The sequence below is a fragment of the Sorex araneus genome, chromosome 1 (genome assembly GCF_027595985.1).
Source record: "Sorex araneus isolate mSorAra2 chromosome 1, mSorAra2.pri, whole genome shotgun sequence".
Classification (NCBI taxonomy): Eukaryota; Metazoa; Chordata; class Mammalia; order Eulipotyphla; family Soricidae; genus Sorex; species Sorex araneus.
Genome location: NC_073302.1, coordinates 392,715,717 through 392,739,726, shown reverse-complemented (window position 1 = coordinate 392,739,726; position 24,010 = coordinate 392,715,717). Strand labels below are relative to the sequence as shown.

Below are 24,010 nucleotides of genomic sequence, written 5' to 3'. Positions count from 1 at the left end.
GTAAGATTTAGCTAAGGCTGTAATAAGTCATCACCTTATTCACTCATTTTACTTAACATTCCATAACATATTGCCTATTCCCTCACAAGAAATTGCATGTGTAGACCAGAAGACCTTTCTCAAGACCCAACATTTTTTTTCTCAGGCTGGAGAACATGTATAGCTGCACAGGCCTCAAGCTGGGACTGGTTTCTGCTAAAACTGTTCTTTTATCGTTAATTCCTATCTAAGAGAGTCAGTCGGTCTTTTGAAGCTCAGCATTGACTTCTTAGCCATGAAAGGCACAGAGAGCAGCTTCGTCCAGTAAAGGGCTATTTCATCTATAGTGAGCATCTGCAGCCACTTTCATCAGTGATTTTTGCTGTATCTTCTGATCACCCTGGCCCTGCTCCTTTGCTACTTGTCACTGCTACTACATCAGTACTTGCATCTCCCCCTGTACCTTTGAAAATGGAGCTTCTTTCTTTAAGTCTCATGAACCAACCTTTACCTGATTTAGACTTTTCTTCTTTAGCTTCCTCATCCTCTTAACCTTTCTGTCACTGCCACTGTCACTGTCATCCTGTTGCTCATCGATTTGCTCGAGTGGGCACCAGTAATGTCTCCATTGTGAGACTTGTTGTTACTGTTTTTGGCATATCGAATACGCCACGGGGAGCTTGCCAGGCTCTGCCGTATGGGCGGGATACTCTCAGTAGCTTGCAGGGCTCTCCGAGAGGGACAGAGGAATCACCACGTGCAAGGCAACCGCACTACCCACTGTGCTATCGCTTCAGCCTGTCATTACCCTTTTATTTTTATTTTTTCCCCAAATAAAAGCCTCTTGGGCCACACCCAGAGGTGTTCTGATTTGTTCCTCACTGTTAAGGAGCCACTCCCAGATGTGCTGGGAAGGAGGGGTGAGGTCACATAGTGCCAGGGAGTCTCGTGACAGATGACTGCGGTGCTGGGGATCATACCTCTTAACCTTTATAGAAGTAAAATAGTAGACTTGCTCTGGATTAGACTTTATTTAAGGGAATATTATGGCTGTTTTAATCTGTCTAACAAACCCAAACCTTCTCTATAACAGCAGTAAGGTTGTTTCACTTTCTTCTTATTAATGTAGTCACTAGAATAGCACATTTCATTTTCTCTTAAAATTTGCATTTATAGCTTGCTTCATAGGCACCGGAGTCCTAGTTTTGGGCCTGTCTCATCTTTCTGCTGCTTTTTTTACTATAGCTTCTGATTATTACTATTTGATTATTTGAAGTTGGAGATATGTGATTCTTCCTTTATATCATACCTGACAGTAGTCGGGCAACCATGCTGTGCCAGGGGTCAACCCTGGGCCTCTCTCATGCAAAATATGTTCTCATTCCTTTTAGCTAACTCCCCACTTGGCTTATAGTTTCTAATAGACCTGACGTCAATGTCCTTGTGTCTCTCAATAATAAACAAACAACCTTACAAGGGAGGTTAAAGACTATATATGTAAAGAATATGTCACTTGGACCAGAGAGATAGTACAGCAGGTAGAGCATTTACCTTGCATGTTGCCAACATGGGCTCTATCCCTGGCATCCTATGTAGTTTCCTGAACATCTCCAGGAGTAATTCCTGAGTGCAGTGCCAGAAATAACCCCTGAGCATTTCCAGGTGCCCCCGCTTACACAAAAGTTGTACATCACTGTTATAAAAAGAAATAGAAGAATTGGAGCTAGAGGGACAGTACAGCAGTAGGGTGTTTACCTTATATGCTGCCAACCCTGGTTTAGTCCCTCAATCATATATGGCTTCCCAAGTCCTGCTAAGAGTGATCCCTGAGCACAGAGCCAGGAGTGAGCTCTAAGCACAATCAGCTGTGCCTCCCCCAAGAAATATAGAAGAATATATACACGGAAATGGGAAGATATTTCATGCACATAGGATGGGAAAATTAGCAATGCTAAAATCATAATCCTAGGCAGATAAATACTGAGGGAGGTAAGCTATTTGCCTTGCACGTAGCTTACTCTGGTTCAATCTCTGGCACCATATGTGGTTCCCTGAGCTCTGCTGGGGATCACTCCTGAGGACAGAGTCAGGAATAGATCTTCACCACCAGATGTATACCAATGCCATCCCCCTCAGATAATAATAAAAAATATGGGGCTGGAGCCATAGCAGAGTGGTTGGGCGTTCGCCTTTCACGTGGCCGACCCGAGTTCGATTCCTCCGCCCCTCTCGGAGAGTCCGGCAAGCTACTGAGAGTATCGAGCCTGCGAGGCAGAGCCTGGCAAGCTACCCGTGCATATTGGATATGCCAAAAGCAGCAACAATAAGTTTCTTAATGAGAGACGTTACTGGTGTCCGCTCGAACAAATCGATGAGCAACAGGATGACAGTGACAGTGATGACATTCCCACCCCAACAAAGCGTTTATAGACTCAGCACAATCCCTGTCAGAATTCATTTGGCATTAAAAGAATAAACATTACTAAAATTTGTATGAAACTGTCAAAGAGCTAAATAGCAAAGTGTTTATGAAAAAATGGCACAAGAACAGAGTCATGACAGTCCAGGACTTTGTATTATATTGTAAACCTATAGTAATCAAAAACATGTGATATTGAAGTAGACTCATTGGTGAGTAGAATACAATTGAGACCACAGAAATAAATCCTCCCATATGTAACTATTTCTTCCTCTTAAATCTACTACCTGATCCTGTAATTTCACTTTTTGGTATCTATATACGGGACATAAATTACTACTTTGAAAATGTAGATACTTATCTGTGCTCACCAAAGCACTGTTTATAATTGCTAAGATATGGAAACAACCCAAAGCCCAATAACAGATTAATGGATAAAGAGTATGTGTTATAAATAAATAGTGAAATACTACCCAACTATTAGAAAAGATGAAATCTTGCTTTTCATTATGTGAATGAAACTAGAGGGGACCAAAACTAGGCGAAATAAGTCAGGAGAATAAAGACATATCAAATAATCTTCACGCATGTGAAATACTAAGCAAAAAGTGAGAAAAATAGCAAAACAAACACATAATTTTATCTGACCACATAGCTAAGATTATGAAAAGATGAGAATGGGTTCAAAACATGGATGGGAACCACTGGTCTCTAATGAAGAGATATTGTCACTTTTGTAGTGGGGTAGGTAGCTCACTATACCTATAAATCAGATAAACTTATAGTTTTTGTTTTTGTTTTGGTTTTGGGCCATACCAGGCTCTGCACTCAGAAATCACTCTTGGTGGTGCTCAGGGGAACATATAGGTGCTGGAGATTGAATGCAGATCAGCTGTGTGCAAGCCAAATGACTTACTCACTGTACTATCACTATTGCCCCAATACAATATTATAAAGTAAAAAACAGAATAATCATGAAAAATAAACTTCTTGATATTTTAAAGATTTAAAAACACTGGATATTTAAAGGAATACCTTACGTACTTCTGGGGTCAAACTTTCATGGAGAGTTAGCTAATTCTGTCCTTACTGAACAGTTTCCAATCCAACAGGACAGAACAAGATCTGTCCTCCAGTACATTGATATTATTGATATTGATATTTAGATATTATTGCTGCCTTAACTAAGGTCATCTGTGACCTTAGTTCAAAATAATGCTTCCCCCATCCACTTCAGTTTGGGGGCTGAAAATTCTGGGACTTTTTCAGGAAAGAAACAAATGAGTTCCCACCCTATTGAAGCCCTAGAAGCAACACCCACACCCAAAAGCCTTCAGCAAATATATGGCATAGCATCTTGACTAATCTCAAGAGACACCAAGCCAAAGAATCATCCCAGTTCTACAGTTCCTGGAGTGCACAGCCACATTCTCGGTCACACAACACCTACAAATTCCATAATATTGACAGCCTGTTGGGAGCAAAGCAGATTTAATGATTAAGTAGCATGAAAGCTCACTAACTCAATAATCAAAAACAATAACGCAGCAGGCTCAACTAGCAACAGCCAACTCAGTAAATTCTCAGACAGTGACTTTAATAATACCACTATGAAATACGATGACAAATTTCACATTTTTATTTTAGTGATCTAGGTTTTGATTATTCCTTTACCATTTTTAGTAACAAGCAGTGTAAAATAAATTATTTTGTTCGTGCTAAGGAGACAGACTTAGAGGGTGGGTGGGAAACTGGGTACAATGATGGAGAAAAGGTCACATGCTGGTGGGATTAGGGTGAAACAGTGGATGCCTGAAACAACTGTATAATGAATAGCTTTATAACCCACAGTGTTAAAATAAAATTAGGGGGGGATGGGAGGAAAACGCCTTATGAGGACCTGAGAACTAGTATGGGAATTACAGCATTTGTCTTGCATCCCACTGACCCTAGTTTGAATTTCCAAATATGATCTTCTGCCAGGCATCCCTCCTGAGCACAGAGCCATAAATATTACCTGAACACCACTATATGTGGCTCAGCCCCCCTACCCCCAAAGAAAAGGACTGAAGAAAATTAAGGAATATATTCGTTTGTAATAGAACTTTCATCGATTGGAAGACTCAATGTTGTTAAAAATTTTTGCTTACAAAGGTGATGTACAATCAGCACAACTCTTATCAGAATTCCACTGGGATTTTTCATAAACTAGGGGTAAAATAAAATTTAAATTAAAACATTGAAGACTGCAATGATCCAATTTTCTTGAGAAAGAAGGACAAATCTGGAGAGATCATATTTTTTGACTTAAAATTATATCACAAGGCTCAAGAAATAATGCAGCAGATTGAGTGCATGATTTACACACAGGAGGCTCTGGAATTAGTTTATGGTCTCCCAAACACTGTCAGAAGTGGCCCTCCAAAACCATTTTTGAATTACGAAAAACCGAACAAAAATGAATCTATAGCAATAAATGTAATGTGATGCTGGCATTAATTTTTCACACCTGAGGACCAGGACCTGTTTGCATATTGGTCCATAGACTGGCAGAACAACTGGAATAGAGAACCCAGAAGCAAATGCATGTATTTTTAATCAAATGATTTTTTTTGCCAAGAACAAAAACACACTATTGGTAAATAGTAGTTTCTTAATAAGTGATGCCAGGGAAATGGAGTATCTATATGAGTTCAAAACTTGTTATGTAATTTCTGCCAAAGAAATAGTACAGCAGGTAGGGCACTTACCTTGCATGTGGCCAACCCAGGTTTGATTCCTAGCATCCCATATGGGTCCCAGAGCTCACCAGGAGTGTTCCCTGAGCACAAAGCCAGGAGTAATTTCTGAGCACTGCCAGGTGTGGCCTCAAAACAAAGATTTTCTTTTGTATGATTCCTAAAGATCAACTCAAAATAGATGAAAGATTTACACATCAAATCAGAAACTAAAATTTCTAGAGGAAAACAGAGGAATTGCCTCTTGATAATGATTTTTTTTTTTGGATATAACACTTTCAAAAGCATAGGCAACAAAATAAAAAATAAAAGAATCAAATTGCATCAAGCTAAAAATATAATCACTAAGCAGGAACTGATCAATAAATTGAAAAGGCTACCTATAAAATGGTAGAAAGTATTTGCAACATCTAGTATGGAGTTGTTTTTTTTTTTTAATTTATTTTATTGAATCACCATGTGGAAAGTTACAAAGTTCTCAGGTTTATGTCTCAGTTACACAATGCTCAAACACCTGTCCCTTCACCAGTGCCCATATTCCACCACCAATAAAAAAAAAACCAGTATACATCCCACCCCTCACCCCCCAAGCCCCTCCCTGCCGTGTAACTGATAAATTTCACTTCCTTTTCTCTTTACCTTGATTACATTCCATATTTCAACACAAAACTCACTATTGTTGTTGGAGTTTCAACACAGACTCACTATTTTTGTTGGAATTTATCCTCCAAGAATACAGCCCTATTCAGTCTCGGGCCGGGGCCAGAACTCAGGCTCCGGCCAAGATTCGACCCGGGTGGCCATGCCTTTGCACAGCCGTGTGGATCCGGAATGAGCAGGAGCCAGAGCCAGCTCTAAGACTTGGGGTTCCAGCGAGTGCTTGCAACCATGTAATCAGACTGTGAACTAAGCTTTTGCCCCACGCCGGCTAATGGAGGAAATATTCTTCTTGCTTGGTCTCTCTCCCCTCCCGGTGGAGGCGTGGTGTCCAACATTTTATGGGTCCTTTGAGCAGGTATGAACTTTGTGGCGCAGAAAAAAAAATGTGCTTTGAACTTGAAACAGCGGGACACCTGGGCAGTCTCAGGCCGGGGCCGGAGCTCGGGCTCCGGCTGAGATTCGACCCGGGGGGCCAGGCCTTTGCACATCCACGTGGATGCGGAACGAGCAGGAGCCAGAGCCAACTCTAGGACTTGGGGTTCCAGCGAGTGCTTGCAACCATGTATCCAGACTGTGAACTAAGCTTTTGCTCCATGCTGCTCCAGGAAGGGAAAGGATTCAATTTCCAACTTAAATCTCCCTGGACTTAATTACTAAAATACAGAAATTGTAAACCGTGCGGCCGCTACCGAGCTTTTTATCTCTTCATTATCATCACTGGAAAACTAATTATCAAATATTTCCTTTTCAATAGAGCTGTATTATTGGGGGATAAATTCCAACAAAAACAGTGAGTCTATGTTGAAACTCCAACAACAATAGTGAGTTTTGTGTTGAAATATGGAATGTAATCAAGGTAAAGAGAAAAGGAAGTGAAATTTATCAGTTACACGGCGGGGAGGGGGTTGGGGGGTGAGGGGTGGGATGTATACTGGGTTTTGTTTTGTTTTGTTTTGTTTTTGGTTTTTTTTGGTGGTGGAATATGGGCACTGGTGAAGGGACGGGTGTTTGAGCATTGTATAACTGAGACATAAGCCTGAGAACTTTGTAACTTTCCACATGGTGATTCAATAAAATAAATTAAAATAAAAAAAAGAATACAGACCTATTGACAAGGAAATATTTGATAATTAGTTTTCCACTGATGAGAATGAAAAAATAAAAATATTTTCATTTACAATTTATTTATTTTAGTAATTAAGTCCAGGGAGATTCAAGTTGGAAATTGAATCCTTTCCCTTCCTGGAGCAGCATGGAGCAAAAGCTTAGTTCACAGTCTGGATACATGGTTGCAAACACTCGCTGGAACCCCAAGTCATATAGCTGGCTCTGGCTTCTGCTCGTTCCGCATCCACGTGGCTGTGCAAAGGCCTGGCCACCCGGGTCTAATCTCGGCTGGAGCCCGAGCTCTGGCCCCAGCCCGAGACTGCCCAGGCGTCCCGCGGTTTCAAGTTCAAAGCACTTTTTTTTTTTTCTGCGCCACAAAGTTCATACCTGCTCAAAGGACCCATAAAATGTTGGACACCACGCCTCCACCGGGAGGGAAGAGAGACCAAGGAAGAAGGATATTTCCTCCGTCAGCCGGCATGGGGCAAAAGCTTAGTTCACAGTCTGATTACATGGTTGCAAGCACTCGCTGGAACCCCAAGTCCTAGAGTTGGCTCTGGCTCCTGCTCGTTCGGCATCCACGCGGCTGTGCAGAGGCATGGCCACCCGGGTCGAATCTTGACCGGAGCCCGAGCTCCGGCCCCGGCCCGAGACTTAGTATGGAGTTTAGATCTAAAATATATATAAGGAACTCAGAGCCAGACAGATAGTAAAGAAGGTAAGAGTCTTGCCTTGCCTGTGACCAATCTCAGTTCTGATCCCTAGTATCACAAATAGTTCCCCAGCCATGCCAGAAGTGATCCCAGAGTGTAGAATCATGAGTACGCCCTAAGCACAGCCATATGTGGTCCCCAAACAACAACGAAAAATGAACAAAAATTATGAGTAGCAAGTATTTGTCAGTTGTGGAAAAACAAGTCCTTGCCACATTGTTGGTAGGGAATAATATTTTCATTTCTTTTCCAGGAAAACAGAATTGTTGCTACTAACCTAAAAGTTTAACTAATAGATATGAGAGTCTCACTGACTTTTCTTTGTATCCTTAGTATTGTGTTCTGAAAATCTGATTTTTAAATCAGATAATGTTTCTTTAGGGACAGAGTAGAGCAGTACTTTTTAAACGCACAGATATTCAGAAGTATCACTCATATTTATGCATAACCTGTTACAGACATGTAAATCCATGATCCCATTAGAATCCAGAGGTTTTGTGGGGGTTTATTTCTCTCCAACCAGGATTGGGTGCCGGTGTACCCCTGATTCTGTCTCCCACAACAGTGAAACTTCATGGCAAGCACATGCTCAGTACTATAATAAGATAGAGTAGTAGGTTTCTGTTTGAGGATACAGGTTGTCAAGGTAGTATTTTAGGATTTGGTGGGTAGGATAAGATTTTTGTAAATTGAATTATACCTTTATTTCTCTTTATCATACATTGAAATGTTGTTGGTTCCTGCAGTTAACATTTTGTCAAAAAATTAGTTCTTGGGGCTGCAGAGTTAGAGCAGTGGGAAGCATATTTGCTTTTCACATGGTTGCTTAGCAGCACTCCATATGGTCCTCAAGCACTTCAGGATTGACCCCTGAGCACAGAACCAGGAGTAAGCCCTGAGCACTTCTAGGTGTGGCCCAATGGATCCCCCACCCCCAAATAGAAAAAAACGAAACTAGTTATTTCCCAAGTTGTTGTTATCAATAAGAGTTCAACAATAATGAAAGTGAACCATGAGTTATAATCTCTTAGTCTTTAGTTAAAATGTTTTTAGTGGATTACATTGTTCTATACAATTGTCACTGAATTATTTTAGGAAGATTTATTAGTAGCCATGCTTGCCAAAAATAATTACTGAGCCTCATGGATTTTTCAGAACTGTTTCCTGCATTATGTTTTGTTTTTTGGTGTTCAGAGCTTCCAGGGTAGCACTACTCACGTGACCATGTGGTGCCAGTGATTGAACTCAGGTAGACTACGTGCAAGAAATTGCCTTTAACTAACCTTCTCTTGTCTCTCTTGCCTGTTTCTAAAATTACTTACAGCATAGTAAGATTTTAAGATCTTGTTTCTTATTCAGTTTGGCTTGTTTACCGAATTAAACTGCTTTAATAAGTTCTGAATTCTTAAGCTCAAAAATCATGCACTTAGTCGCTTTGCTTTCTTTAATATATTTTTTTTTTGGTTTTTGGGTCACACCTGGCGATGCACAGGGGTTACTCCTGGCTCTGCACTCAGGAATTACTCCTGGCGGTGCTCAGGGGTCCATATGGGATGCTGGGATTTGAACCCGGGTCGGCCGCGTGCAAGGCAAACGCCCTACCCGCTATGCTATCACTCCAGCCCCATTCTTTAATATATTTTTAAAGATTTCAATATTGAATCACTGAGAGAGATCTTTACAAAGCTGTTCATAATTAGGTTTTAGTCATGCAGTGTTCCAACACCCATCCCTCCATCAGTGTGCATTTCGTTAATATTTTAACTGGCATCAGATATCCTTAACTTTATATTACTCCATTGTTTTCCACTTAAGATGTAAAATGTACCTTGGGTTTTTTAGTTATTAATCTATGGAAAGCTGGAAGTCTGAATTTCATAAGTAGTGATGTGTCTAGCTAGCAGAGGAAGAAAGAAAAGAACATATTGCAGGAGACTAAACAACCATGGCCCAACTAACCTTCCTAGAGTCCTCAACAAGTCAGTCTAAGAAGATGAATTTGGGGGCCCTAAGTTGATCCCATTAGGTTCCTCTGCCATTGGAGAACAGAGAAGACAAAAGCACTCACCATCTTAATATTCACAGGACTGTGCTAAAGAATAATGATTTAAGATCAAGACAAGAGTTAACTGCCCACCTCACCAACCAGTGGCCTTCCCCAGGAGCTCTGGATGTCAATGCTGTTGCCTTGGATACGTTGCTTTACCGAAAACACAATAAACAGTGGTATGAGTAAGTGTAATACTTTTTTTTCCAACTAATTACAAATCTAGTTGTACGAAAACATGTAGTTATCATACACTTTGATATCTCAGGTTAATTCCCCTTAATTCACTCTTAGCTCAGAGCAACAGTAGTATTTAAGATGACTTTAACTTGGTGAAGTTAGAGTGAGACAGTTGAATGTGTTGATGTTTTCTAAGCCAAGGCACCCTGGGGAAGTAAAATATCTGAGAAATGAGTATATAGTTTTGTATCAACTACCTATTTCTTTAGTTAATATTCAGCCAGTCCTTTGGTTAAATCTATGAGTTTATATTTAATAAGTCCTCTGGTTTGAATTCAAACTTTGGTATTTGCCTTAGGAGTAAATTTCCTGCTAGTTAAAAAGTTCCATCTCATGAAAGCATAGAAAGGCATTCATTCATTTTGCTCATTGTCAGTTCTAATTTTCTAATTTTTGGAGGCTGTTGAAGATACAATCACTTGCTATGTGGGCCACACCCTCTTTTTTAATTTCTTTGTCAAATGTTCAGAACTGCTGCATTTATTCAGTGCACTGATGTGGCTGAAATCTCAGATTTTCATCCTTTCGATTTTGGAGCTTATAAAATTCAGTAAGCAATGTTTCCTTTTTTTTTTTTTTTTGTCATTATTAAGCCTTGGATAGCCAGGCAGTTCTACAGGATAATTTTTGGTGTAGACATAATTTCCAGCTACTTTAATTTTTGGTTATTTTTTCATTAATCAAAGATAGAAAACAAAGTAAATGACCTTCGTTGTTAGAGCATTTAATGGTTCTGTTTTATTGATTGTAGAGATAAGCAAGGAAAAGTAAGACTATTACTGAATAAATCAATAAAACTCTCTTCATCTACTACCATGTTACTCAGTAGGACTTAAGGTATTTAGTGAATCTTTTATGGTCTAGGATCTAGTTGTCTTATGTATGCTTTTAAATTATATCTTATTATCCTGGTACAATATATTTTTCTGTGTCATTTTTAATAGAATACTTAAAATAAAATTTACCCCAGACCAATTTAATTTTTTGTTTGTTTGAGAGCTACACCCAGTGATACTCAGAGCTTCTTCCTGGCTCTACACTCACTCCTAGGAATCACTCCTAGGAATTGCTAGGAATTACTCCTAGTGATGCTTGGGAAACAAAATGGGATGACCGGGATTAAACTGAGTCAGTTTCATGTATGACAAACACCTTACCCACTGTGCTATCTCTCTGGCCCCCACCCCAGTTTAATTTTATTTTTAATGATTATGGGCACCATACTGGTGGTGCTCAGGGGTCACCAGGACCACTCTAGGTGGTGCTGAGAGAAGAAAGTGTTAGAGATCAAGTCTAGGACCTTACATATCCAAGACGGCTCTACCCTGTCTCCCCCCTACCCCTACCACCCCGTCTTGTATTTCTGATTTTTGGTTGAAAAAAATCAACCAGAAGTGGTAAACTTAACTTTTAGTATATAATAGGTAGATAATATAGATAATATATGAAGGTATACAATAGCTTCTGTTATTTTTTTAATAGGGGCCACACTCAGAGATGTTGGGGACTCAGGGTCACTCCCAGGGATGGCATGGCCAGCAGTGCTCAGGGGATTACCTGTCACCCGTGCAGTGCTTTCCAGCTGGAAAAAAATGACATCTTGAGTTAAAATAGCTAGAAGTCGAGAGTGAAAACTGTATCTTATATTCGATTTTACGTTGTCAGTTAAATCGTGCCATTTTTTTTTTAATTCAAGGGAATCAAACCCAGTGTTTGATCCACACAAAGAACATGAGCTTTCACAGGGTTATAATCATGGCCCACACACTGTTACGTTAGTTGGAATAATACTTTAGCAAAAAGACATGTACATGTACTTCCCCCCACCCTCCTGTTACCAATGAGCTACTTATTGATAAGCCAGTAAGGAATGTAAGTGGAAGACTTCTTTCTATTTTACATTTGCATACCATAATAGTGATTGTTTTTTGCAAAGTATTATAGAAGCAGCACAATTATAATCTGAAAGAAGGAAAACAATGTCCCTGCTCGTTCCTTTATTTAATGTGAATTCAGGTCTTATGCTTCTTCGTTTAATTGCTCTATTAGCTCTTGATAATTTGGAAAAAGAAACTGGCCCTCTAACTAATGACTATTTCAGATTATAATAGTAAATTCTGCTTAAGATTATGGGAATATGTAGCTGTTTCTCTTGGTGCTCTGTAACTTCATTTACCTTACTAGCTTTGAAGAAAAAGAAAGTGCTATTTGGTTTATTATGGTTTAGTAAAATTTTTGTTTCTAAGTCTTGTTGGCATTTCTTCAGATGAATTGTTGGATAACATAGATATATTTTCACCTCTTCACAGAAAGATCCCATTCTCAATAGAAGATCAGAGATGTGTTTACTTTTACTATGTTGTTTATATAGCCTGAAAGTACTTCTAGCTTATTTCTTGATTTTGTTTTTTGACTTGTGGAACAGTTATGCTTGATTTTATATTTTTATTTCAAACATAGGAAATCATGTTAAAAATTTAAAGCATTACAGGGCTGGGGTGGTAGTATAGTGGGGAGGGTGTTTGCCTTGCACATGCCAACTCGGGTTTGATCCCCAGCTTTCCATATGGTCCCTGAACATTGCCAGGAGTAACCTTTGAGCATCGCTTGGTATGACCCCAAAAGCCAAAAATAAATAAAATTAAATTAAATGTAAAGCATTACATTAGACTTAGTGTAAGGGCTCAACAGCAATTAAGTACATAAATCAATTCTTTTTTTAAAAGCTCGTGGCCTCTAGCCATCCTCTGATGCTTAGGGGCTAAGTTCTGGCTCAGTGCCTGGGGTGGCCTTTGGCAGCACTGTGGGGAACAAGCTGTGTAGGGGATGGAACCCAAGGATCCCGCATGGAAAGCCTGTGCTTCAGCCAACTGAGCATCTCACAGCTCAAACATGTCCCTAAGACACACATGAATCATTCATTTTTTTCTTCCAATAATTTCTGTCTTGTTTATTTACATGTAAATCTAGGTCACAAAATTTTGTTAGGTAAAGGTTATGTCAGTAGATTATCTGTTCTATATTCTGGTTAGATTATTGCCTAACATTTCTACCCCCCAAAAATGAGACTCATTGTCATATTTATATTTTCTACTTAAGCTTTTTCAGTTTTCTAAGTTCATCATTATATCTTAATTTTCTATTTAATCCCATAATGAATGAGAATTATGAACTTCTATATGCCTGTCATGATCTTTGTATGCTAGTTTTTGTAATAACTTAAGCGAGCAAATACTTACATCCTGGTGTGTCTTTATTCTTTGGAGTAGGAATCCTTAAAACACTGAGGCTAGTAGAAATCTTTCACAGCATGAGGTTTTATAGTTTACAAAATACCCTTCCTTTTCAGACTTCCTTGCATTCTTCCATCAAGTTTGATACAACAAGATTAGATGTTTTGCTATAGCAAATGTTTATTTTGTTTCTGAAGCATATTTCTGCGAAAGTAAGACCACCAATATAAGAATAGTATATCTGTTTGCATATACATTCCTGCACCTATTTTTAGATCATGTAAATATATTTGCTTTTACTTTTTACACTTAAGTAATGTCTCCAATGTCTCACACTCTATTCTTCTGTGACTGCTACAAAATTTAAAATACTGTTGGCCTTAATGCATCCATTGGGCAAATGATATCATTTATTCATATAATTATTAATTAATGTATTTATTTTGGGCTTGGGGACCACAACTGTCATTTCTCAGGGCTAACTCCTGGCTCTGTGCTCAGGAGATGACTCCTGGAGATACTCAGGGCCATAAATACGTATTGTCAGGGATTGAACCTGGTTCTACCATAAACAAGGCAACTTCCTTATCCTTTGTTACAGTCTCTCTGGCCCCATATTATTACTTCTGATCATTAATATAAAATGTAATATAAAATATTTCACTAGTAAGTGAATTTAGGCCTGTTTCTCAATTTCCTTTTAGCCTTCCATTTTCAGGTACACATTTCTGCGTATAAAAATTTGAAAGACTTTAAAATCATAAGATGTTGAGTATAATGGATTTTATCTTATCATGTCCCAAATATTTGTGGTATAATACAATTCCTAATAGCTTTGTTTAGATTATATTGAAGAGTATAATGGCATAGATAAGCCATAAACTTATGTATGGTCATAATACATGACTTTAATATCTTCTTTTTTTATTTTGATTAGGTAAACAATTGCAGTTTTTAAAAATTTTATTCTGGGACCAGAGAGGTAGTATAGGGAATAAGCACTGACCTTACATGTAGCCAACCCTGGCATACCCCACCCTCCAATTATGAGAAATACAGTATACCCTAAACAGTAGAGACTTGAATTGTGTACATTGAAATTTTTCAGTCTGTCCTTTGATTCTGCATTCATAGAGTTAATTAATTTGATAACAGTTGACATCTATAAATGTGGAACCTATAGATAATGGAGGGCCAATATAAAGGACTTGACTCTGTGGGAGTGTGTGTGTGTGTGTGTGTGTGTGAGAGAGAGAGAGATTATGTGTGTGAGAGAGATTGTGTGCTTCAGTGGTTCTGAAACAAGACCCTACAGGGTATCAAGGACTAACTCTATTACATATTGAGCCATTCATTTCTGTTACCTATTATGTTCAGAATTCTGCTATTATAGTTAAAATATCATATTCAAAATATGATTCAAAATTTTCATACTCTGAATTTTAAAAAGTCATCATATAAGCTAGGAAAATCTTTATTGGCATCTCATTCTTCATTTCTTTGAGGAAAAACCAGATGCTTGTTACATATTGCTCTCATACTTAATACTACCTATCATATATTTGTAAGTCTGTTATTGTGTGTGTGAGTAGAGTAGCGTGGCATTTATGTTTTGTCTTCTCATGTATAACATCAAAGAATATATGACATTTCTAGGAAATTAAGTAGGGTTTGGCTCTTCCAGAATAAATGTTGAACCTAAAATCATACTCTTTTTTTCTGTTCCATTTGTACTTAGAAGTAGTAACCTCCTTTTTTTAGAAAAGACCAAAGCTCTTGAATTGATTTTATCTTGACAAAATAGGTATGAGTAAAGTTTGCTAACAAAGTTTCATTAACATTGCTTTTATTACTGAGTGTTTCTCTATTATGATTTGTCTAATTTGCTTACTATAAAATAGAATCACAATTGCAAATAGATAAGAGGAAATGAATTATCTCAATGTATTAACACAAACAGGCATTTTATGGCCAACACTTAATAAACTTACAAATTCTAGAACTTGTAGTAATGAATTATCATTATTGTTATATAATATCAAGATTATATAATTATATTATACAATATCAAGACATTCAAATCTTTTGAAATATTCAAGAAACAATAGGTTATTTTTGTTATGTCAGTTTTGTTTTTGCATTGTTATCTATAGATTTTTCTGCTCCTAACCAGAAGTTCCTATTTCTCAACCAGTTGGATAATAAAAAAATTTGATCTAAGGATTTAAGTTCTTTAATAATTTTTTTCTTTTTCAGTGATTTAAGCAGACAGACCTTCAAAAAGAGTTGAGGGCAAAGAATAGTGGATATCATGTTACAATTAAGCTAAAGACAAGGTTTTAGGGGAAAAAAATGAGAATTTAAATAGAAATTTAACAAACTGAAGAGAACTATTAAATAGTATCTCTAGAAATTCTTTTTGTGTGTGTGTGAGAGAACAGATTCAGGTAGTGTTTCATCTTTGTTTTGCAGAAAAAGTTATCACAGTCTTGACCAGTTATCTTCTGAAGTTAGCCTTTCTCAGACTTCACTGGGTCCAGGTCATTCACAAGAAGGAGATGGAAAACACGATGCATTACATTTAATTAGTGAAGGTAAGAAAATAATCTATTTGAAAATTATTTGTTCCCTGAATCATCTGTACTTTGGTTGCGGAGGTTGCTGAAGGATAGCAGTGGCATTTCTGTGAGGCACGAATGGACTTGAGCTATCATTAAAAATGGGCTGGGGGTGGGGCCGGAGTGATAGCACAGCGGGTAGGGCATTTGCCTTGCAGGCTGCCGACCCGGGTTCGATCCCTGGCATCCCATATGGTTCCCCGAGCACCGCCAGGAGTAATTCCTGAGTGCAAAGCCAGGAGTAACCCCTGAGCACCACTGGATGTGACCCAAAAAGCAAAAAAAAAAAGAAAAAAAATGGGCTAGGGTCGCTTTGATCCCCAGAGCTGAATGAAGTCTGTGGCCCACATTCCCCATGCCTCTCTCACTGTTAGGATTGACTGCTAAGCTGAGCGCTACCAGGTGTGGCCCAGACCCCTCCTCCACAAACAAAAACACCCCAAAATGATTTGCTCTTAGTTTTTGTTGCTTCTTTGTGCTTAATCGTCTCATGAGGTAGCCTGTAATTGTTACCTTTATTCCCTCCCTTCTGGTACACATTTCTAACCATTGCAGTGTGACTTTTGTGTCATATCTGTTTATTTATAGAGATGTTTTCTTGATAAAATGACTTTTATCAAGAGTTTTTATCCACTGCTATATTGCTTAAGTCAGTTCTGTCTTCATTCTATTAGGTGTCTTTTGGTACAGTGTACCACTTGAGTCATTTTTGGTACCCCTTTTAATTAGATTTCTGAAAAGCTTAGGGAGTAAACATTGAAGAGTTTAATTCTTTTCTTATTACCATTTCAGTGTTGCAGAATGTGAGAAACAGATTAATCATAAGACTGAAGCAATGAGGACATTATGTTAAGCTAAAATTTCTGCTTCAAGATGCTTGCTAAAATTTTCTCAAAGGTCCTCGCCAATTTTAATAATCTATTAAATACTGATTACAAATGAATATTTGACTCTAAGAGTTTAGTAGATAGTGATTAAAGATGAATATTTTATGAAGTAATAAACAGTTTATTGATGTCTTAGTTACAGTTATAAATCAAAGAGAATAAATTAGATGCATTATCATAATGTTTATATTTTATTCATTTGTTTTTTGGTTTGGACTTTACTGGTGCCTGCTCGAGCAAATCAATGAGCAACAGGATGACAGTGGCAATGATACAGTGGTTTTTTGGTTTGAGGGCCACAGCTGGCAGTTCTCAGGGTTTACTCCTGGCTCAGCACTCAGAGATCAGTCCTCGAAGGGCTTGGGAGACCGTATGCTGTGTCCAAGATTGAGCCTGGATTGGTCCCATGCAAGGCAAGAATGCTATTCACTATACTATCTCTCAGGCACAGAGACTGTGTTTATATTTTTAAATTAGTCCATGAGTTTGTGTGGGTTTGAAACTTGGCCAGAGATCAGTATTAGACAAGGACAACTGTTCTTGCCCTAGATCCTAAAGATAAGGACATTTTGTCCTCAGTTTACTCCTACACCAAAACCTTGACCTTTACTTTTTTAGGTTTGCAAATAAGAAAAAGTGTGCTTCGTAGGACCAGCAACCCAGAGATTACATCGTTCTGTGATCCCACTGTTTTCAGCTCACCCTCTTTTCCTTCCGTGTCTTTTCCCTATAAAATTCCCTTTTTTGGTACGGCATTGGAACTATGTGCATGGGAAACCATCAATAACAATATTGTAAATCATAGAACCTCAGTCAATTAACAAATGAGCAAATCAGAAGGACATCTAGAAATGATTAACAGAAGTGAATTGTCACTTAACAGGAAAGGAAATAAACTCCTTTACACAAACATAGGCTGGAGCAATAGCACAGCGGATAGGGCATTTGCCTTGCACGCAGCTGACCAGAGTTCAATTCCTTCGCCCCTCTCGGAGAGCCTGGCAAGCTACTGAGAGTATCCTGCCCACACGGCAGAGCCTGGCAAGCTCCCTGTGGCATATTTGATATGCCAAAAACAGTAAGAACTAGTCTCACAATGAAGGCGTTACTTGTGCCTGCTCAAGCAAATCTATGAACAACGGGACCGGGACGATAGTGCAACAGTGCTATGCTCACACACACACACACACACACACACACACACACACACATTCACACACATTCATGCACACCTTCTTTAGGGACTGGAGAAATAACAGTTGAGTGAGTACATGTTTTAAATGCTGTAGGCCTGTGTTTTCTCTCAGTAACAATTAGCAGTCATCCTTGAGTACCCTGAATGTGGTCCCCAAACCAAAATAAATAAATGGATAAGTAAATACAGTAAACTATATGATCTCTGCGTTATGATTTTAAAAAATATAGTAATTACTAGTAGTAGCTAGGACATTTCATGAATCTAGGATACTTGGGGCTTTAAAATACACTATTGAGGCTAGAGTGTTTGCCCTGGTTTAGTCCTGGTACCATATATGGTGACCTGAGCTCAGAGCCAGGTGTGACACAAGCCCTTTATCCTCCCAAATACACTGCTATTTTTACATACTATGAAAAAAGAGAAAAATATGTCAAACTGTATGTTTTAGGTGCTCTTAGTATTTATTTTAAATGTTTTTTAAGTATATATTTAAAATATTTTTAAACATTTGAAAAGATATTTTAGACTTTCAAAAAAAATCACATCACCATTCACATAATATTAAGCTCACCATTTTAAAGCATACAATTCACGAGGTTGCACAGCAATTACCAATGTCTAATTTCAGAGCATTTCCATCACTCAACAAAGAATTTCTGGACCTGTTATCAGTTCCAATTCCTTGCTTCATTTATTCTTAGGCAGCTGATAATCCACATTCTGTCTTTTTAATTTATTTCTTCTATAAATATAGTTATATCAATATATGATTTAATTTAATGAAGTCATCCAATATTTAACCTTTGTCTGATTTTGACTTTTCTAGTATATTTTAATATATAGAGATTAGAACATATTAGAAAAGTTGTGGAAGTCGATGTGGAGGTCTCGTTCTGTTCAGCAGGGAGAACCCTTCGTAGGGCGCAGCCGAAAGAACAGACAGAGAGCCCGGAGGAGGGAGAAAAGGCATTTATTCTATGGCAGTTACAGTATTTATACCTCCTTGTTGGGAGGAGGTGGTGCCAGGACCCCCAATAGAAATGCAGGGTGTGGCATGGGATTTAGCTAGTAATAAACAAATGTTGATAGGATAAGATCAGTTAGATTAGGAGTGGCAACCTTTGCTAGGTGTGGCATGGGGTTAGCTAGTGATTAAACAAATAGTGACAGGATAAGATCAGTAAGGTAAAATGGCTCCCTACAAAAAGTCAAAAATCATTCAAGCATTTCTTCCCTTTTTCTGCCTGAATAATATTTCTTTGTATGGTAATCCCACAATCTGTTAATCTGATTATTAGTTTTATTTTTGGATTGTGTCCCTGTTTTTATTATTACAAGTTATGCTGCCTTAAACATTCATGTACAAGTTTTTGTGTGAATGTACATTTCACTTGGGTATATAATGAAAAATGGAATTGACTGGCTTTGAACCATTTCAAGAACTGCCAGTCTGTTATCAGACTGACTTATAAACTATTTTACAATCCCACTGTGTAGAAAGGTGTCAGTCTCCATTCACCATCAAATTATTTTTCCAATTCTGGGGATTGAATCATGGGATACCTGTGCCATACCATTGAGCCATATTTCTAAATTCTTTCTTTTTTAATTACAGCCATCCTAGTGGTTATTAAATGGAATTTCATTGCTTAGATTTGTGTTGTTTCTTAGTATTAATGTTGGATATCTTTTCATGTGTTTATTGGCCATTTGTATATCATCATCAGAGAACTGTACAAATTCTTTGACCTTTTAAAATTGCATTATTTGGAGGCTGGTGAGATAACTCAAAGGACTGGAGCGCATGTCTGGCTTGTGAAGGCTGTGGGCTTGATTCCCAGCACAATGGGATCCACCCCATGTGTCCAGCAGGGTAGCTCTGATGATGGCCCACAACACTTCTGGGTCTGACAGTCCTGGTTGAGTACAGCTGAAAATGACCCTAGGCCTGAGAAATTGCTTGGAAGATATCTCCTCACCCCCTTGCTCACTGCATGGCTCTTTTTTGTGTTTTGGTATTGAGCCACACTCAGTGGTGCTCAGGACTTTCTCCTGGTTCTGTACTCAGGAATTACTCCTGGCAGGCTCAGAGATCAAACCTGGGTCGGCTGTGTGTATAGCAGATGTGATATCCACTGTAATATCACTCTGACCCACTCTTTTATTGTTAAGTTATAATAAGTCTTTGTGGGTATTTTGGATAGTTAACCCTTATAGATATATGGCCTGCACAAATACTTACTCCATTCTGAGGCATTTCTCTTTCTTGCTAGTGTTTTTTGAACCATAGAGTTTTGTTTTGTTAAAATCCTAATAAGATTCTCTTTCATTTGTTTTTGATTCAGTGTCTTATCTGAAAAGCCATTGTCTAGTCCACGATTTAAACCTGTTTTCTTTTAAGGAGTCTTACAGTTTCAGGTGCTACAATTTGATCTTTGATTAATTTTGAGTTATTTTTATAAGGTCTGAATGAAGGGTCCATTTCATTACTGTGAAATAAGCATGTATTAAACCCTTAATAGGGGCTAGAGCAATAATATAATGGGTAGAGGGTTTGCCTTGCATGTAGCTGATCTGGATTTAATCCTTGGCATCCATATGGTGCCCCGAGCGCACCAGGAATAATCCCTGAGCATCTCTGGGTGTGGTCCCCCAAAATCAAATAAATAAATAAATTCTCTTTACATAATAATTATTGTGCTTATTACTAGTAACTATCATATGTAGTCAAATCTAGGATACCTGGGTTTTTTAAATATACTATTGGGGCCAGAGAGATAGTATAGGGGTTAAAGCATTTGCCTCTGTGCAGTATATCCTAGTTCAATCTTGGCAACACATATCGTCCTCTGATATCCCACTGGCAAAGACCCTCAACCTCTAAGCCAAGAGCACTGCAGTGTGTGATCCCCAAACAAACAAAAGCTATTGTCTGGGGAATGGGGGTAGGTATGTTGGGGAGCCCTGGGGACTGTTCCTGGTGATACTCTAGCCAGGGGTACAGATCTGATGATTAGGTTCTAGTGCTATTCAAGCCCTGCAGTGCTGGGGGGATGCCAGCGCACAGCTTGGAGCCGCTCACAGGCATGTGCTCTGCCCTCTGAACTCTTTCCCTGGTCCCATAAGTTACTTCAATTACATGCTTGGCAGAAGATCAGTAATCAAAGCTACATCTTCTCTCAGGGTTTGGCCTTTTCTACAGATTCCTTTTATTCACGAACAGTTTCTGTTGCTTTATAGAAAGTAGTAAATGCTATAATTCCCGTAATAAATAAATGCCTCAGTAATACTGCATTTATATTCAATTCTGTTTTCATGACTCTCTATGAACAACTATTAACTTTAAAGCCCACCACACTCAATATTTTTAAACAGCATAAAAACAGCCAAGGAACTCAAAGTTGTCAGTATGAATACTTTGGCCAGTTCATACATGCAGGTGCTAAAATGTTACAGTTCCCTCTTACACTGATTCCAATAGTTTGAAATTGGGTGCACAAATAGCCCACCCCTTTTCTAAAAACCACTGATCATAGAAAGGTGACTTAGCCCTTCAACAAAAGCTCGGCATAACATTATTCTTATACTTACGGTTTTATGATGGTGCCTGCGTAATCGCTTGAAGCATTCCTTAAAATTGGGGTACATGTTTATTGCTTTCTTAGTTTCTCATTTCTCCTTCCCCTTCACATCTCTCTCGGCGATCACACTGCTCTCCTATCAGCACTCAGAATCTACTGGGTTAGTCATGGCTTCTTTCACCTAATATATTTTGCCTTTGTATAAACTTGTGCATTCATTCCATTCTCTGCATAGCTTCTACTGCTCACAAGTTTCAGGCAGGGCCATAGCCTTACTGGTCTTGTCTCCATTCTTTGTCCTGCTGAAGCATTCTGTACACAGCCCTCAAATACTGGAAAAGATATCCAACCGAGTAATCCCCTTATATAAAGGCCTCAGTGCCTCCCTAATACACAAAAGCATGACCCTTAACACCAACGTTCTGCAATTACAAAATAAGTTTCTGGAAGCAGAGCAATAGAGTAGCAGGTATTGCCCTTGCCTTGCACACGACCTACCTGGGTTTGATCTCTGGCATCACATACAGTCCTCTGATCCCCTCCAGGAGTGATCCCTGAGCGCAGAGCCTGGGTATGCCCTGAGCACTGCTGAGTGTGGCCCACAAATCAAACCACAAAGTAATTTCCTGGTTCTTTGTTGTGAAGTATGAAGGCTTCTGTGGTGTTTGCACGTTCCTCTTGTTTGTAGCTCCCTGTATATTAGGTGTTGATTTTTCCCTCAGCATTTTTGTTGTTGTGCAGCAGGGGCTCCTCTGGTATCTGCTTCCTGGCCTTGCATGTCGTGTAGGGCTCATGCCCGTGGTCACTTTCTTCCTAACACCTCCCTTGTGGCTCCTCACGTCTACCTTCTTATTTGGCCTGGACACATAAGTCCCATGAGCCTCCATTGTACTCTTTCCTTACTGCTCTCTCTACACTTCTGCATTTTATCATAATTGTTGCTCTCTACTTTGACTGTGTATTGAGTTCCCACTGACAGCTAGTGACTCAAATTTATCCTTTATCACATCATCTGGCAAATAGAGAACACCCAGTCAATTGTGCTGAATGAATGAGTTCTAACTCAAGATAGAGTTTGGAACAGTATCATGGGAATCTCTTTGATTTTCTATATAGCAGGATGTCCCCAGATTTTCTTATTTGGTCACATGACATTTATATACTTAAGGTACCCAAGCCCGGAAATACAAAATTCCAGCAGTTTAGCGACCAAAGAGTACAGGATTATACTGTGATGTTCTTGCATGTAGCTGACTCTGGTTTGATTCCCAGAATCACATATGGTTCCATGCGACACCAGGAGTGATATCTGAGCATAGAGTAAGGAGAACTACCTGAGCACCACCAGGTGTGCCTCCCCCCAAATAAAGAAAAGGCAAAATAAGGACTGGAGTGGTGGTATAGAGTATAGGGCACTTGCATACTTCTGACCTGGGTTTGATCCCCAGCACTACATATGGTCCCCTGAGAACCTCCAGGAGTGATCCCTGAGAGCAGAGCCCAGAGTAAGTTCTGAGCACTGCTGGTTGTGGTCCCAAGACAAACAAGAAAAAATAGCAAAACCCGAAAGAAAGTAAAAATTCAACAATTTAAATTTGTCTGTACATTATTGTCCTATTTAAGTTAAGCATGTTTAGAAAGAATACAGCATAAGTAATGGATCTTCCTCTGTGTATCTAATCAGGAGGTCACTGGTCTTTTGGGGCATTGATGGACCAAAATTGGCTTCTGTGTCCTTTGTGGTAAAACAAGATAGTCTGGGTTGTTTTGTTATACTTCATGCCCCATAATTATGATGAACTGTTTCTTCAAACAACTCCCCTATTTCTGGGTTAGAGAGATAGTACTGGGGATAAGGTGCTTGTTTTGCATTTAGCCAAGCCTGGTTTGATATACAGCAATTAATGATGCGGTGAGCATCACTAGGAATGACCGAATACAGAACAGGCAGTAGTCTCCAAGGAGCACTTGTGTCCCAAAAAACCAACAAAAGAAATAAAGCCCTTGGGATTGGAGTGCATGCTTTGCATGAAAAAGGTCTCAGGTTCTGGCCCTCTAGGTCACCAGGAATAGTATTTTTTTTCCCAAAGAAAAATACGCCTTAATTCTGTTTCATTGTTAAACTATAAGATTCAGATTTCCTATTTTTTTATATCTTGCAATGAAAATACTGGTTCCAAATTTATATGAATTTATTTGTTTTTGCTTTGCTTTTAATTGCTCTAATATTAGTTTCTTTCTTTTTGTTTTTTTTTTAGTTTCTTTCTTTTTGTTTCTTTTGGGTCACACCTGGTGATTCTCAGGGGTTACTCCTGGCTCTGCACTCAGGAATTACTCCTAGCACTGCTCAGAGCACCATATGGGATGCTGGGAATAGAACCCAGATTGGCTGCATGCAAGACAAACACTCTACCCACTGTACTAACACTCTGACATATTAATTTCTAGGTAACATTTTATAAGTAAGATATGGCAACAAAATTAGTTAATTTTTTTCCACTTTTTAAAATTAAAGCACTGTGATATGCAAAGTTATTCATAGTTGAGTTTTATTTTTTTATTTTTATTTTTTTTAATTCTTTTATTGATT

At 38.7% G+C, this 24,010-nt stretch overlaps 1 protein-coding gene across 3 annotated transcripts in view; it reads left to right on the top strand.

Moving 5' to 3' along the window:
• The window catches only part of RUNDC3B (RUN domain containing 3B), a 142,770-nt gene that overhangs the window by 108,360 nt on the left and 10,400 nt on the right, over positions 1-24,010 (top strand). For 2 of the 3 annotated variants that reach the window (XM_055137919.1, XM_055137780.1), the window contains exons 9-10: positions 9,702-9,848; positions 15,609-15,730. In XM_055137919.1, the coding sequence (XP_054993894.1) occupies positions 9,702-9,848; positions 15,609-15,730 (269 nt within the window). The remainder of the gene's footprint in view (positions 1-9,701; positions 9,849-15,608; positions 15,731-24,010) is intronic. The other variant, XM_055137846.1, reaches the window with a different exon arrangement.